The sequence below is a fragment of the Panicum hallii genome, chromosome 7, assembly GCF_002211085.1.
Source record: "Panicum hallii strain FIL2 chromosome 7, PHallii_v3.1, whole genome shotgun sequence".
Lineage (NCBI taxonomy): Eukaryota > Viridiplantae > Streptophyta > Magnoliopsida > Poales > Poaceae > Panicum > Panicum hallii.
Genome location: NC_038048.1, coordinates 45,649,556 through 45,666,751, shown reverse-complemented (window position 1 = coordinate 45,666,751; position 17,196 = coordinate 45,649,556). Strand labels below are relative to the sequence as shown.

General features: G+C 55.4%; 1 protein-coding gene across 2 annotated transcripts; it reads right to left on the bottom strand.

Annotated features, from left to right (window-relative positions):
* Positions 1 to 4,584: 4,584 nt before the first annotated feature.
* LOC112900017 (AP2-like ethylene-responsive transcription factor TOE3) lies at positions 4,585 to 8,299 on the bottom strand. 2 transcript variants are annotated; one of them, XM_025968713.1, is made up of 10 exons: positions 7,482 to 8,299; positions 7,189 to 7,214; positions 7,038 to 7,068; positions 6,810 to 6,897; positions 6,595 to 6,743; positions 6,375 to 6,419; positions 6,143 to 6,234; positions 5,884 to 6,053; positions 5,691 to 5,786; positions 4,585 to 5,604 (listed from the first exon to the last, which is right to left on the bottom strand). In XM_025968713.1, exons 1-10 carry the CDS (start codon positions 7,871 to 7,873, stop codon positions 5,302 to 5,304), a joined length of 1,392 nt encoding a protein of 463 aa, XP_025824498.1. In that variant the 5' UTR covers positions 7,874 to 8,299; the 3' UTR covers positions 4,585 to 5,301. The 2 variants fall into 2 exon arrangements, with proteins under 2 accessions (XP_025824498.1, XP_025824499.1); XM_025968714.1 differs by having other exon boundaries at positions 6,595 to 6,740.
* Positions 8,300 to 17,196: the final 8,897 nt, after the last annotated feature.

Below are 17,196 nucleotides of genomic sequence, written 5' to 3'. Positions count from 1 at the left end.
CTTTGACCGGCGGCGTACCCGGCCTGGCCCGGCGGCCCATACGTGCATCCGTGCTGCCACGCTCTTGAATGCGTCCCACCGGCTCAGTCGTTGACGTTTCCACAAGGTTTTAGGTCAATCCAAATGCACGTGCACCATCGTTAAGCTGGCTCGATTTGTGAGACGAGGCCCGCGCGGACACCGGACACTGCTGGTCGCTGGAGTTGTGCTGTGCGTGCCGACACGCGACGAGACGGTAGCCCAAAAGTTGCTTGCTTGCTTGTTGCTAGCCCACGCAACTCGGGTCTCGGGGCAAAGGCGGCGGCATCCTTTGATTTTCTTGAGCTCTGTCTGCATCAGGGTCATGCATGCCTGGTGGCATCAGATCAGCACCCCAAGTCAGCCACGCGTTACGTACATGGTCGCACCTCATCATGTGTATCTCGGCCGTACTCGTTCAGATTGCGCACGCGAGTCCGGCGGCACCCCGTCAAAGTGCAAGCGTGCACGGCAAGTACTCCTCGTCGTAGTCTAGTCATGGCCTGTCCGAGTACAGGAAAAGGTTGCATGCCTGCTGCGGATCGACTCGCCACCAGGAACGTTACGTCCAGAAGCTATCTCGAGAGATGGTCAGCCGTAAATGCGCGCTGCGTGGCCTGAGAACGTAACGCCTGCTCGGAGAACCAAGCACGCATGCATGTCAAAGGCGGCCGGGCCCGTATGTACATATATACTCACTGGTGCATGCATGCATGCATGCACGATCCGATCAGACTGGTGGGTGGGGTAACTCCAACCGCACGTCGCCTGCCCAAGCTGCATGCCCTGCCGGTTGCAAATGCAGGAGCTTGGCTTGCAACGGGCAATCAATTATTCGGTACTAGCTCTAGCTAGGTTGCTGAAACAGTAGTGCTACCGGTACTAGTGCACGATGGGTATTGGCGCACACGGCAGTCGGCGCAGGTACGTGCACATACACAAGCGCATGCGCGAGCCCAGCAGTAAAAACAAAACGTTCGGCCGACAAGATCCAACCGTGCTGTGCACGCGGCGCGCACCTACAGCGATAGATCATCAGCTACTCCGCGGCGCGGAGCAGCAGCAGGCAGAGCGGAGACGCGCCCGCGCGCGGGAGGCCAAGGCAAGCGCCGGACGGAGTATGCAGGCAACAAGCAAGGATGCATGAGATGGAGAGACGTACGCCGGGCGCGGGCAGGCCGGGGCCGCGTCGTCCTGGGCGTGCTCCTTTTCCGTGCGGCGCCCCGCTCTCACGTCGCCATCGGGGGCACTGGCGCTGGATCTGGACCGGACCGGGGGAAATAATGCGCGGGCGCGGCTTTTGGCCGCCAGCTCGCCGGCCGGCCGTGATAGCTGCGCGTCGGTGCCCACTTTCCGTTTCGGGAAGGCCGGGCAGGCCGCCAACAGGCCCGGCCGCCAGCCGGCTCCACGCCCGTCCGGCCCGGAGGACCATGCATGCATGCAGTGCCGACCGATCCGTCCGTCGATGCAGCGCGCTGGCTTACCCTAGCTAGCGGCCTATCTAGGAGGCTCTAGGCGCACTATGCGCCAGAGGTAGTTGGCGGACGGGAGCGTCGGCTGGCCTTGCCTTCTTCGATCGATCGCTCCATGGATCGGCATTGTACGTACGTGCGTCGTGTAGATCGGTGAACAGCGCCTTGCCGGCCTCGGCCCGCCTGTGCCTGCCGCCCCGCTGGCTAGGCCACCTCTGTGCTTTCCTTTTCCTTCGCCCATGTAGCTTGTCGTTATGGGTCTCGTCCATGTTGAGCTTTTGTGCGTATGCACATTGCACGCACATGAGAGCGAGCGAGGCCGATTGATCCGACGATCTCCATGCGTCGTCGTCATCGATCCGGCAACGGATACACAGGACATGCCAGGCCATGGATTCATCGCCGTCATGCCCTGCACTCATGCATGCAAGCCGCTTGTTCCTACCGACTGGCATGCATGCATGCGCCGCCCGGCCGGCCGGCCCCGGGCCGGAAGTTTTTACCGGCCTGCCCGCTGGTACGGTACGGAGGCCTCCGCCTGCGTCAACTTCCCGCACTTGGCGGCAATCTAACGACGCCCGGCGTGGGGTCTCGCGTCGTCTCCTCCGATGAGGGAGACGGGGCGCCGACCGCCGCGCCCACGGCCGGCTTGCAGGGGCGCATTCGCGCGCACGTACGGCCGCGGGAAGCATATGCACAGCGCGCTCCTTTTGCTCGCGCATGGGTGCGTTGGAGTTGGACCATGCTGCATATCTACTGACTACTGGTGGCTGGCTGACCGGTGGCCGAGAGGATTGGGCGAGCCAGCATCGCTGCACCGGTCGCTAAGTGCTCCGTGCACGTCTAGTTTAAGTAGGGGCAGGTCCCATTTTACATGGAGATTTTAATTTTCATGGCTTGGAGCATTTGGACTGCCAGGAGTGATTGGATTTTCAACGATATTGACCCATCCATGGAAAGCTGTAAAGAACACTTCGTGAGGGAGATGAACTCGCTCTTCCACACAGAGTCAAACCAGAGCTAGCATCAGCAATATCTTAGCTGCATTTGCATGTACTGTATTTTTTTTGTCCTTTTTTCTTTCTTTCTGCTTTCGCTTTTGTTGTATTTTGAACTCCTTTTACCTTTATTTCAATAAATCACAGTAGGGCGCACCCCTCCTGTTTCCCTTCAAAAAAAAATGTAGGGACAGGTCGATGTACACCTAGCCGAGAAGCTTGATATCATTTGCATCAATATGTCGCTTTACAGACTTAGATCCCCTTTGGCATGGCTTCGTCCAAAATAAGCTAGAAAAACTATCTTCATCTGACTTCTAGTTTATTTTAGCACGGAATATAAAACAGCTTCACGTGCATGAAATAGGTGAAGCTGAAGTCAAAATAAACTATGCCAAACGAGACCTTACGTGTGCTTGCTCATCTGATCACCAGTCGTTCGATCAGCCCGCGCTGCATGCACATGCTGCCGCTATTGCGGACTAATCAACTGGCAGCACAATCCATCTGCAGCAGGTAGCTGGTAGCCTACCTAGGCGTCGCATCGCATCTGTTCCGGTCGGTCTCGGTCCGTCCTTACACCGGAAAAGCCCGTCAATCGACTTGCAGGTCTCCAAGTGTGTGCAGTGTGCGTCGCTGCCGGTTGCTTCGTCAGCTGGACGTCCGCGCGCGTCCCTACCGCACAAAAATGATGCTGAACGCGACCAGTAACTCCGGACTCGTCCTTGTCTGCCGCGCGCTTCCTTGCAATCGCAAGACGGTCGGCGGGAACACGCGCACACGGCACGGCACGAAATTTCACGGGAGAGGACGACGCAGGAGGCGCTGCGCAACATCTGGACGGAACACATGAATGCGTCAAGATGGGCTACGTTTCCCTGCCGGTCAAGAAGGTGCTTGCCACCAGGAACTGGGGCGTTCGCTGGCCGGCAGGAGAGAAAGGAAACAAGACCGTGCACCTGGGACACGGGACTTGGGAGTGATCAGGGGATGGCCGAGGCGAGAGAGAGAGAGACGGAAGCGAGCGCGGCAATTACTGCGATGGCAGGGGCATGGCTGTGGTTGAGAGGCTGACGAGGAGGAGGAGGAGGAGCAGGGGCATCCATGAATGAATGAATGAATCCTTTGCGAGTGAGAGAGACGACGACAGAGGGCGAACTGATTCGGAGGGCCTTGGGAGAGCGACAGGGCACCGGACCAGTCCACATTAACTTATGTCCAAAGCCGCCAGTTGTTGCTACTCCAATCAGCTCAGCTCAGCTTTACCGCGCCAGCCAGCCAGCCAGCCTTTGGGAGCCTGGCCCAGCCCACTTTAGCCTGCTTTCGCTTGCTGCTTGTGTGGTTGCGTCTCTCCTCCTGGCCTGCCTTGGCCTGGCGTGGCCGGCCCCTCCCGCCCTCTCGTCAATGTTGCAGGCTCTGTGCGCTCCCTTCCTCTTCACCCTTCAATTATTGCAGTGCCCGAAGTAGAAACAAGGAATCCCCTTTCTCCGGGAAAACGTTAGGTCCACTTGCCCGAGAACTGTTTCTCTTCTCTTCTCCTTCAGGGAGCTGCCTAGGCAACACATTTTAAACCTCATCCAAGGATATGCAAAGTGAATTTCAGCAGCAAGAAAAAAAATGCTTATATATGTATACTGTTCCTCCTCTTGTAGTAGATTAGTGTTATCTACTTCTTTTTTCTGAAGAAACACAGGAACACTACTAATTCATTTAAAGAGAAGCATGTAGTCCTACCAATGTTGTGATTACATAAATATCTAGAAAATAGGGTTCTCTTCTGACAAGGTAAAAAATATTTTCTTCTACTAATATCAGGAATAACAAGAGATTATCGAGTGCCTCTAAAATCTAAGTCAAAACATTACTACTACATGGTATTGACGCACTTACATAAATAACTTGTAAATAAGGTTATCTTCTGCACGATAGAAATAACAAGAGATTATTGAGTGCCATTAAAATCCATATCTAAACATTACTGCTTCATGGTATTGACGTGCTTATAGATAATCTATGTAATCTGCATGGCTATCTGGATTTTGATTCCAAGAAGCCTAACTAAGATAAGGTTGTCAATTTCAAGAGAACAACAACAATGGAGCTTGAGACTTTACAAGAGAGATTACTGTCTAGTGACGAGTTAAGGACTCGGACACCCTATCTGATTTCCATCAGTAAGCCATACGCTTCCACATGACACAAGCCGCCGCAGTAATCTCAAGATTAGTACTACTATCTTATTATTTGAGTGTTGTCTGATGATGACACTTAACACATAATACTAGGTTTCAACTCGAGCACGAGAGCCACACCACGCGTATTCTAAGATATTAATCCACCAGAAGGCAGGTTCTGTCGGCCCACCGGGTGGTGGTGGTGGTCTGGTGGACGCAGCAAATTTCCCCAACCATGTCCATCGTGCAGCGAGTGATGCAACATGAGACCAAACAAAATGAGCTGTGATGTTGACACCCAGTGCCATCGGTGCTGGCCAATGGTGAAAAGAAAAAGCGGCGAAAAGATACACTGCTTGCTTGATGCGACGCCTACCAATCACTCGTCGTCGTCTCGGGAACTCCTCATTTACATGTCCGTCCATCCTCGAATCCATGTCTCTCACCCAATCAAGAAACAGAGAGAAAGAAGAAGGGGCAATAATGGAAGAGAGAAAAAAGAAGGGGAAAAGAATCGCGTCCGGTTGTCTCCGCTAAACGTCGCCGTGGTTCGAGGAATCGTTTGGCTTTGGGTCGTCAGATGGTCTTTGCCGTGGAAGACGATCCATGAACGAACGCTCGGTGTTCTTGAGACCTGCTCTAGGTGGGCCTGGCCAGCGAGTGAAACCCGTTCTTCTGAACCCAGCTCGGCGGGCCTTGCGTCGTAACATAGGGAGGGAATCGTGATGATGCTGCAGCTGCGGTCGCGGCGGCGGCGTTGGTCGGCGGCGGCGGGTGAGGCGGCAGCGGCCAGCTCGTGCCGCCGCCGTTGCCCCAGCCGTGCAGCAGCCTCTGCTGCTGCTGGTGCAGATGGGGAGGCCAGTGGCCGCCCCCGCCGCCCGCGCCACCGATCGCCAGGGACAGGCCGCCCGCTGTCCCCGGATCGCCGCCGTTGCTCAGGAACTGCCGCAGTTTGGCACCAAAACAAGTGTCAGTTCGCGCCTGCCGAGGAACATCGAACGAGGAAAACAAAAGTTCCGAGTACCCACTTGCTGATGATGCCTGGGGCTGAACGGCAGGTGGTGAGCAGCTTGGAAGGCAGGAGGAGGAGGCGGCATCTGGGGTTGCTTCGAGCTCGCGTCGAACTGCGACCCCAGCAGTCGAAACATGAGCAGCTTGTTGCTTTAGACCAATTTAAAATTTGGTTGCTGCAGAACGCGGGACCAAAACTGACACGGATACCTTTGCTTTCGTGCTCCGGGCCGCGGCCGTCTGCCAGTCGATGTCGAACGCCATGGGCACGCGCTGGTCCGAGGTCTCGTCGTCGCCGCCGTCGAGGCTGCCCCTCTTGCTCCCCGCCGAGCTCCCCAGCGACAGGTCCAGGTTGTGCTCGTCGCCGCCGCCCTTCGCCGCTGCACAGCGAGAAACAAATCGTCCGAAATGAACAGAGAGGCCTGTAGCTAATCGCACAGTGATGGCGCATGGATCGGGGGGCACGAACCCGCGGGCTCGATCTCCTCGGCGTAAATGCTGGGATCAAAGTTTGTCACCGCGTCCTTGCCGTTGCACTTGATGGCCGCGCGGTCGTACGCCCTGCACACACACACCCCCGACAATCCCCACGGACGCGGGGCCATCATCAATCAGTTTCACCGCCCAGGGCTGTGGCATGGCAATGGCATGGCGAGGCGCCTCGCGAGCAGCACAGCACAGTGCGGGTCCAATTATTTTACCTGGCGGCTTCCTCCTCGGTGTCGAACAGGCCCAAGTAGACGTACCTGCAGTGAGACAGACCGGAGGTGACAGCCATGAATGGGGTGAGAGGCGCGGCGACAAGGAAAGGAGAGCTGATGATGACGATACGGGGATGGGGAAAGACGAGGTGGTTGGGGAGCTGGAGAGCTTGTGAAGGAGGGAAGGAGGAAGGAAGGGGGCGGGCGATCGGTGCCATACTTCTTGCCGAGGAACTGGCCCATGCGCGCCTCCCACCTCCCGCACTTGTGGAGGGTGACGCCTCTGTACTTGGAGCTGCCCCGGGGGAACCCCGTGCTCTGCCGCCGGAGCACGTGGACGAACTCCTCCTTGCTCAGGTTGCCCATCTGCTGGTAGACGAGGACGATGATTAGACCAAAAGTCTCGCTGCTTTGCACTAGTTGTGTATCGATCACCTGCTTCATGTCGTCGTCGTAATCCTCCAAGCTGAAATTGATGTCGGCCTCCACGCCGCGGAACTTGATCGCCGCCCGATCGTACGCCCTAAGGTCGATGGGCAAAAAGAATAAAGATTAGAATTTTACGGCGAGCCCGCCAGCGATTGGCGGAGAACTGGACACGGGAGTCAGTGAAGAGAGAGGGCCAATAAAGATCGAACAAGGAGAGACAGACAGAGGCTTTACCGAGCCGCCGCGTGAGCGGTGTCAAATCCGCCTGCAAGTCGTCCAAGAAGCCATTTGTGAGCAATCGAGAGGGGAGAGGAAGCCTCCGATTGGGCGATTCGTAGCAGTCCCAAGTATGGGCGTGGACAAGATGGACATGAATGAAACTTACCCAAATAGACCTGCTTGCCGCAATCCCTGCATTGCACAAACAGAAAGCAGGGGGGGGGGGGGGGGGGGACAAACAGAGAGAGAAGACGGTGAGAGAGAGAGAGCGCATGGCATGGTAACAGCTGGTAAGAATAACTTTGATAAGATGTTGCTATGAAAGGCAAAAGGAGCAGAAGCAAGAAATGCCCAAAACAAGAGGAATCCAATAGCAAACCACCCCTCCCCTCCTCGCCGTCTCTCTCTCTCGCTCCTCGAGCTCTCGAGAGAGGAAAGGACGGCGGCAACGGAACTTACCATATGTGCGACTCCCACCGCCCCGTCCGGCGGTAGAACGTGACGCCGCGGTATTGCGAGCTGCGCGACCGCGGCCCGCGCCGGCTCTTCTTGGACGACACCGTGGCGCCCGCAGGGCCGGCGGCCGTCGCGCCGTTGGCGCCCGCGGCGGGCGGCGGGGCCGCGGCGGACAGGCGGAGCCAGCCCGCCCGCGCGCCGGCCGCCGCCACAGCCGGGGCCGGGAAGAACTGGCGCGTGACCACGGCGTCCGCGCCGGCGGCAGCAGAGTCTTCGTCGGCGTCGTCGGGTATCTCGACGAGCGCGGCGGCCGACGAGGAGGACGCGCCGGAGTCGTCGGCGGACGGGGACGGCGGCGTGGCCTCGGCGGCCGGCGAGTCGTTAAGATCCCACATGGCTGCTAGCTAGGTGGTGGTCTCCGTGTGGTCCACGGAGCCTCTCCCTCGACTCGATCTCCTCCTTGCCTCGCACTCGAAAAGAACTCGATCCCCAACGAAACGAACTCGAGTGATGAATGAACAAGAGACGAGCGAGACGCGGAGAGGAGAGGAGAGGACCCCAGCCAAAAGAGGAGGGGGGAGGGGGCGAGAAAAGAAGGCAAAAAGCAGGCGCTGTTGCCTTGTTGGGGTATGCAAGTACTTTCTCTTTTGCTATCCCCTTGGCGAAGACTCTCCCAACCTAGGAGAGCAGAGGAGGCAAAAGGCAGCAGCCCGAGCCGAGCTCTCACGCCCTCTCTCTCTCAACTCTCAAGAGCAGCAGCCGGAGGAGGTTGCCGCGGTTGCAAGTTGCCGGCTCGCGCGGCATAGTGGGATGCCCAGCAGGAGAAGAGACGAGAGGGAGAGGCGCGCGCGGTTATAAAAGGCGCGCGCCGAGGACGACGCCCACCACGGACCACACATCCATCCACCAGCTGATTCAGCGAGGGCAGCAACCTTAGTGATCAAACCATTCCTTCGTCAATCCGGCGGCCGTGGTTTCTCTGCGGCTGGGTCCGGTCCGATCCGACACTATACGCGATACGCCCCGGCCCCCGGTTGTGTTGGCGAGGGGATTCTCCTTTTGGGGGCGGCACAGGGTGGGCGGTTTGCTCCGCAGAGACAGCAGGCCAGGGGGGCAGAGGGAGCGAGCTCGCCTCGGTTTTACTTCACCGTCATGTCGTGGGGCGGCGGGCCTCAGCCTGGCGTCTGCCATGGCCGTCCCTGCAGCCAAAGTCACATGTGGTTACCTGGTTATCCGACGTACAACCTGAGGCCCCTTTTCCTCACGCACCGTCCTCAGGGACCAGCAGGATCAGATCGAACACAAGGTGATCTTGACTCTCACTGGGACCGAACATGGATGCTCGCAGTAAACTAGCTTTTGCGTTTCATGCGGTCTCAGGAATTGCCAGGACTTACCGGAAAAGAAATTAATTCGCCAGGACAAAAAATCACCTTTCTTAACAGACAGGGCACGGACGGTTTTGTAAGTAATCTCGTCTGAAAAAAGGAATGGGGTTAGCTGCAGGAAGTGTCTTTTCCGAGAGGAATTAATAATCCGTAGGTTTGCGAATTAACACGGCTCATGGAGAAGTCATATCACGCAGCAGGGAGCGCTAACCTGAAGACTTGAAGAACCATATAATAACCGCTTCTACCGCTGCATGTTTCCTTGAGTACCAGGTCTTTCTTTTCTTTTTACTGCATCGCTTCTTTCCTCTTCCTCTTCTTTTTTTTATTTTTTGACCACACGAGAGCGTAATCGCCGTGTTGGCAACGAGTAGTGAGGCTTCTACGGTACTAACCCTGTGCATCAAGCTTCAGCTCGACACGTCTGTGCGAAACAAGAGCCAATCAGGTGGTGGTGGTCGCAGTAGCAAGTTAAGCGCTGCCAAATCGGAGAAATCCCCAACGTCGTAAATTTCCAGTTCGATCGATCGGAGCCGAATATCTCGATCATGGAGCTTCAACAGTGGCGGCCACCAGCTGCACGTCCTTGCTGTCTCCCAGCATTATTGGACCTCTCTTCTCTTTCTGCCTTGATATCTCGAGCTCGGAATCATACGACTCACAGCTTGCACCCTCGCGATGTTTGGTTTGAACAAATATCGGATGCTCTCTGCTGCTTCATCTTTTCCTCTTTTGTAAGAAAAAAAACATGGAAAAGATGGTTTTTCAGCAGGGAGTCGTCAGGTCTCTGCTTTAGCGGCCTCTGCTAGAGTTTGGTCTCCACCATGCTCCGGACGACCAGGACTGTCCATCACAGATCACAAGCCTGTCGCGCGCGCGGCCTAGCCTGTCAAAGCCGGCAAGTCAAAGCATCCAGCAGAAACGATTGTGTGTGGAAGTGCATGGGGGAGGGGAGTACCTCGCATCCCGGCCCAAAACTTCCAACTCATCCTGGTACCCCTGCAAGGTACTAGCTAGGGCGCCCGCCCAGTTTCCTGACCTCTCCACGAACCGGAGCAGGAGGACCCTGCGCCCTGCATCCATCCAGCAACAGCGTTCCATGATCCCGGCGGACTCCATGCGGTCGTCGTCCCGCCGTGCGACGGCGACGCGTATGCGCGTAGATGCGCGGAGGCGTCTGGTCCAGCTCCCACTACAGGGAGGCGATGAGGAGTTCCGTTTTTGGAGGGGGCTTACGTGCCGCGGCCCCATTGGCAGGCTCGGCGGAAGAGAAAAGATCCGAGGCGGCAATGGCGGCCGCATCGGTGCGCGTCTCGGTCGTGAGTGTTGAAACCTTGCCATGACCGGTAACTGTCGCGCGATCTATCCGGTACTGTGCCGGATCTCCTCTCCCTGCCTGTCATCATCTCCCAGCGGCGCTCTGAACCGTAACTGTAACGATGGAGAATGCCAAGTTTCTTGATTGTTTTTCTTTTAATTTTCTCCTTCGGGACTTGTGTATTCCGATCCGATCGAGCTTGTGGTACTCGCCATTAGTGGCGAGGTGATGGCTTCCGTGGAGATCTGCTAAGCGTGCGTGGTTGTCGTACCGCCTCGGGAGATCAAGCCGGCGCCGGTACCGGACGGCGAAGTCCGAGGCCACCCAACCCCATGGCTGGCCGGTGAGCCCGCGAGTCGTAGCTCTCGCCCGGACGGAAAGCACGGTCGCGCCAACGCGGCAACTCAACTCTACTAGTAGATGGGTAAGGTGGAGTGGCCATGAAGCGCGGCGCCGAGCTAATGCGATCGCTGGCTAGCTACCTCATCGCCATTACCGGAGGGCCCCGGCCGGACAGCGACGGCACCTCGGGCTCGCGCGCGCGCGCGTGGCGAGAGCTCTGCTCCTAGTCCTAGCATGTCCCCTAGCTCAGTTCATCCGCCCTGGCGGCTCGTCGCCGGCCGGGATCGGTGTCACGCCGGAGATCATATTTGGCACGGCGTGCGGGAGGGGCTCATGCCGTTTGGGGGCTTACTACCCTGCCGGCGGGGGCGTCACGCCTCGGTACCGGTGGAGAAGTACAGGACGGGCGCCGCTACAGTGCCACCGCTGCGTGTCACGTCGTGGCACTGTATCCTGGCGCCGTTTTTCTCCGCGCCCGCCGTGGATGGCCCGTGACAGCTTCCGGCCGTCAGCGTCACGCTTCAAAGCGTTCGTGCTTTCCTTAAATTCGTTACCCTTTTCTTATTGCGAAAAGCGCTCTTTCTTTATTTTTTTCTTCGTTTTTTGAATACCAAAAGGTGTTCGTATAGACTTTATGGCTTTGCTCGAGGCAAGAAGCAACTACGTACTAGACCGTAAGCAAAGCCAAAAATAACTGGATTTTTTTTCACAACAAGCGAGAAGATCATATCTCATACAAATAATTACGATGGTTATAGAGGTTAGATGTTCATGCATGCATGTGTGCGGTGTTTCGAGAAAAAAATATTTATGTAAATAGTAGCTAAGTGCACACACCCATTTAGATTCGTATAAAATGTTAATATAAACTTTTCTTCCACTAGTGCTATTTCACCGCTTTATGGAAATTTAGGGATGTTTGGATCTAAATACTAATGGTCAAAAGTTTTAGCACTAGCTCTTCAAACAGGAGTGCTAATGGGATGGGCTAAACTTTAATAAGAATTAAAAAATTTAGCATGGTGTATAAGTGCTAATAGGTGCTAAAATTTATCACCTAAGTTTAGCTCCTCAAAACCAGGGGCGGATCTTAAGGGGGCTAGGGGGATCAATCCCTTTTATCTCCTCAAAATCAATGGATACCCGTCCCTCTCCTCTCTATTTGTAATTAAAGAATAAAGAAGAAGAGGGAAGGAAGAAAAAGAGAAGCAAGATAAGTCCCTCTTCACTGGGCTGCTGGATTCGCCACTGCTCCAAACAGACCCTTAACACCTAGTGCCATATCAACGTGTTAATTAGACTGGTGTTATGCCTAAATGCTAGTTGATCGGAACTGAAATTTTTTTAATCACCTTTTGCAGCCACCATAGTCTTCTTCCACTTACCGTACAGCCGCAAGCCTGACATTCAAACTTGCTATTCTTTGCATTCCTGTCTCGTGTAAGCCCTAGGTCTAACTTTACTTGACAGTGACCCTGGTAAACAGAGGTGTGGGTGAAGGAAGGGACGGCGCATGTCTAGAGAGCACAAGATTCTATGCTTCATCAGTACTTTGTTGCTAGGCTACTACTTATGATGAAATCAGTCCATTTTTCAACAATACTTGTTTGTTACCTTTGTACAATGGACCGATTTACCACACTTTTGTCTGAACAAAATGGACACCCCTTTCATAAAAAAAACAAAATAAAACAAAATGCAGACGGGTGTTCCAACTCCTGAGGTACGGGTAGCCATGGATGCCCATGTTGACTCTCCAATAAGGGCCTCGAGCGCATCGCGTCATCCCAAAGATCAGAAGAAGCGTGTCTCGCCCGGGTTGGAGCTGGACGGCTCGGCGTGCGTGTCGCCGCTGTTCATCCCGTACTAATAGCCGAGATACGAGTATTTTTTTCTCTCCTTCGTACGAATATTCTCTCCTATCCAGTGCAAGTTTAAAAGTTGTGCTGCGATGGCAGCAGGGGCCAAGACTTAAAAGATGCATACGCACAGGACTGGGGCAACAGTGCCCGTTAGCTTTCAGCTTTCTGTTGTTGACCACAGCCTACCGGCCACCAGCTAGGGCTAAATAAAGAGCGACCTCCGATGCAAATCTCCATGTCCTGTCCCCTTTCTCATGCATCAGTGGTGGTGCTGCCAACACAACAGGCCGGCCGGCTGTGTTGTTCTAGCCATTTCCCCTTCTTCCACTTCTAGACCTGCAGGGCCAATTCGGTCCGGCTTTGCCCATTGATGAAGAAATCGACAGACTACTACTAAGCTAATTGCATCGCTTGGCTTAGACAGACAGATTCACGCCATTACTAGTACGATTCGTAGTGTCAGGCAGACAAAACTCGTGTCACCAAAAGCCGGGGCGAATGGTTTCGTCGGAAGCGTGAGCGCGCGCTGCCAATGGAATGAGGTCACCACTGCCGTCCCTGCCCGGCCAGCCGGAAGGAAAAGGGGAAAGGCGAGGCGGCAGCGGCACGGAGGCACGAATAAGGAAAGGGAGCCATGGTTTATACATGCCGCGCCGACGACGCCGACGCCGAGACGAGCCCGGTTGTTGTTGGTTGGTTGTTGGTCCGTCGGAATGGGAGGGGCTACAGCCACGTCCCCGTGGCCCCCGGCTACGGGTAGCGACGAGCGAGCTGAGCCGGGCCTCCTGGGCTCGGAGGACTGGAGGAGGTCAAGTGCTGGGTGGCCTAGGGTCGCAGGGCACTTTGCTTGCCACAGTTGCTAGCGCTGTACGCGTCCTATGCCAAGTTGCCAGCACGCTTCCTCCAGCTTTGCTGTCGCACTTCCTCGGGATCACGCCAGGCTTGATGAACCCAACCGATTAGCTCGCGAGTCACAGCTCGTGGCCTGGGTTTGGTTTAGTTTGGCCAAGTCATGCCGCCACTAGTGCACGCTAGCCTGTGTGTGGAGTTAGCTAGCCTATATAGCTGCTTGCTTTCATCGGGAGATGATCGATGTCTGCTCCTGCACCAAGTATCTTCCGAAACGGGGCATCCAGCCGGTGGCGACTCCGGTAATGGCAAGTCTGGTTGGTTGGCTACACTGAATCTAGATGCTAGATTGCAGTAGCAGTCAAGCAGGGCGTGTTTCCATCTGCGCAGGGATGGATCCATGCGTTTTATTGGCCGGTGTCTGCATCTGAAAAAATCACTCCGGCTGTTTGTTTGTTCCTTCAATTTCTCCGGCGGAACTGATCGGTCCTTCTCAGCTACTACTCCATTGATCGGTCATGCAGCTATGCCCAGTACGAGTCAGGCCCGTGACGTGATGCGGCCGACGTGTGCATCGCAGGGACGGCAGAGCTGCACCTGCTGCATGGTTACCCGGAGCAATACTGATCAAGGCTCGCCGGTTAGGGTTAGGCAGCTTCTGCTCTGATGATATCTTGTATCTTTTGGTCTCTGAACCCGGGGGGTGCTGCTTTCTGCTGATCCATCGCCATCAGCCGCCGAGACGGCTCCTGTTAGGCCCGTAATAAAATCGAAACCTACCAATCGGGTCTCAACAGGTTGTCCTCCAAAGCAGGGGAAGACGCATGCAATTGGGCATTTTCTTTACACCACAAAGTGGGCATCATCATGCATGTTTGTGTGAGTGCTACTATTACGGGAATACGCGCGAGGACAGGTTAGCGAGGCCACGAGAAGCATCGTGACGCTCCACTGCTCGTTTCGGGCGTTGTTAAATTTAAACCCCGGGCATGGTTTTCCGGGCGGCGTGGCCGCATGCCCGGCCACAAAAGAACAGTATTGTTCGACCCCTGCATACGTTGGATGAACAAAATACGTTATCATATCATCCTCCGCTTGGGCGCGTCGGCCAGGCACCTAGCTGCTTCATTCCGCTAAATTATTGCCAACGGCGGAATGAGGGCAGAGCAGGCAGCGATGATTATTGATGATAGCTGAAGTGGACTTATTCTAGAACCCTAATGAAAGCAGGCAGGCAGGCAGGCGCCAATGGCGAATTGACGATGCATACTCATTAGAACTAGCTAGCATCTGCAAAAGCAAGCAGTTGTGAGTCGTCCCAGGCTAGTCATGTCGCACTACACTACTGCACATACCTTTTCGTATCTCCTACGTGAGGTGAGGCGAGTAGGCAACGACGGCTCTGATCTGGGACCGACCTCCGACGAGAAATGAAAATCAAGATGGTCTACAGAGGCCATGCTAACTGTAGCCGGGAATCTGAATGGCTGTAGCTGCTGAAGCAAAGCAACAGCCGCGTCGCGTCATCCTCTCAACTCTCAACGGGGACAGCAGCAGCAGAACAGGCCGGATACATGGTCCCGATTCTTATTCCGCTGCGGCCGACGGGGATGCGTCCGGCTAATCGCCGCTGGCCGGTCGATTTGGGCGTAAATGCTTTCCTTTTTCGGCAGTGGGGCGTCGCCGCCGGAGCCGCCCTCAGGGTACGCAAACGGCAAGGCGCCGGGCCAATGAGGCGGCCGCGAGGTTGCTGGCTTGCCCATCGCCCCAACCAACCGGTCTAATCCGGACCTAACTTCGTACCCGCTACAGTGATGGCGAAAGCGCGGCGCCCCCGGTGCGTGGCGACCGGCGCGTGCTTACGTCACGGCAGTAGCATGTGGAGCAAGACTTGGGATTGGAGGCCATCACACTGTCATGAATCTCTACTACTGCAGTATCTTGGTTCTTGGACAGGGGATGGTAACTATACTCCAGTAGTAAGTGGTTAGCAGTTGTTTGTTATTACAGCCACGTACGAAGGGAGGTTTGGGGAAGCATCTTTCCTGTCAGAATTCAGAAAGTGGTGGTGGTTGCCCTGGTTGGGACCTTGAGACTTGAAAGACAACAGCGAAGCAGTTGCAGCTTCCTCGTCAGGCTTGAGGCCAACAGCAGACAGGGGCAGAGGACACAGGACATGGGCAACCCTTTCCCCCTTTCCTTAATGAGCACAAACCAGGCTATTAATAGCCATGTGCCCCAGCTTCATCGCAGTTACCGCTAACTAACAGTACCACTCCTAAACCGCTAGTAGCTCCTAACTATAGAATGCTAGCAGCAAAAGGAAGTGGCCAACCAACTGTTGAGCCGTTCAGAAACGGGCGAAGCAAGCAGGCAACCTTTCCTTCCGGAGGCGGACCACCGGATCGGGAAGGGACCAGATGGATGGAGCCTCCCGCTCCCGGAGCAGCCAGATAGCCATGGCCATAGCCAGCCTCGGATCATCGACGCGCATGCACCGGTATTACCACATGTGATTTGTCACAGGTACCCGGTGCTATTTTTTCTGCTTCTGCGCGCACCAACTCCTGCAACAAAAGTTGGCTGGCGTCCCTGCAGCCATGACACCATCGAAATTTGACCGGTAAAAGGAGAAAGAAAAGATGCTAGCCGTACGGTCTCGCTGCTGCTGAACATGTTAGCGGAGCATATGCATGCAACAAGTGTCGAGTCACCAGCCACCGAGCTCATCCGCTTCGAGCCCCCTCTGTTGCCCCTTCCTTTTTATCCTCTCCCATGACCGTGTCTCCCTTTTCAGGCTGTGCCAGCGGACAGTCTGCCTCTCGCTTGCCATTTATTTACCTTCCTTTTCCTCGTTTATTTACCATGTGTGTTACGTTGTGGTGTTCATTGTGCAGTGCAGGCACGCTCGTCACATGGAACGGAACGGAACGGGCTGCAAAACAGGCCGGGCACGACGGTCTACGGGCACCCGGCGATCGGTCCCGGGGTAAGAGTAACAGCGCGTGGCAGCCGCGGACGATCTGCGTGTGCTCCCCCCGGCTCCAGGGTCCTGCTCCACGAATCGGGTACAGTGACTGACGTAGGTAGCGTGGTACTTGTACGTCGTGATGAGGCGAGACAGCAACTGACGAACACGTTCGTACATACATACTACCAGCGTGGCAGCGTATTCATTCGCGTACATACACATACGGCAGGGTCAGACGCGGCGCCGTACGTTACGTGGCCCGTAGTGCAGCTGGGCGTGTTAAGCGGCGGATCGGTGTTCGATCGGGTCCGGCCCAGCAGGCTGTTTGAACTTTGAACGTATGTGCCGCGTCACGTATACATCACTGCAGACTATACGCATACCTGCTGGGGCCTGCTACACTGTTGACTATGCTGTGCCTTCTACTATACTTTTACCATGCGTATGCATGGCGCCGCTGGGGCTCCCGTTAACGGCGGCAGGACGTTGGCCAAGTTCTCGAACGAAAAGGAGAGGAATCTCTTCGCTGGCCGTGAAAACAGGCAAAAAAAAGCATGATGCACTCCTGGTATGCAACACTTGAAGTCCAGGTTCAAGTAGTCGGTCACAGTGCATGGTCCAACTTCCAATAACATCATATACTATGGCATCTAGCTAGACCGGAAGCGTAGTGGCAGTAGCACCACTCGCTGCTTGGCTTTGGCTTTCCCCCCTATCTACAACTACAATACGATGCTGCTGTCTGGCGTTAGCTCAGTGTTCTTGGATGCATTTGCATCGTGTGCTGGCACATGGGCACATGGTATCCACAAATAGAAACATCGTACGACTAGTCGGCTAACCCCTAGCTCGATTAGATGGCTCCTCGGAACTATCAACCTTATAGTGCAAGTGTTCTCCCGTTGTTAATAAAGTCTCAGCTCGTCGTCCTTGGTAGAGTTTGTTGCTACTCAGGATGCATGCATGGGCTGTTAGCACTGATCAGCTC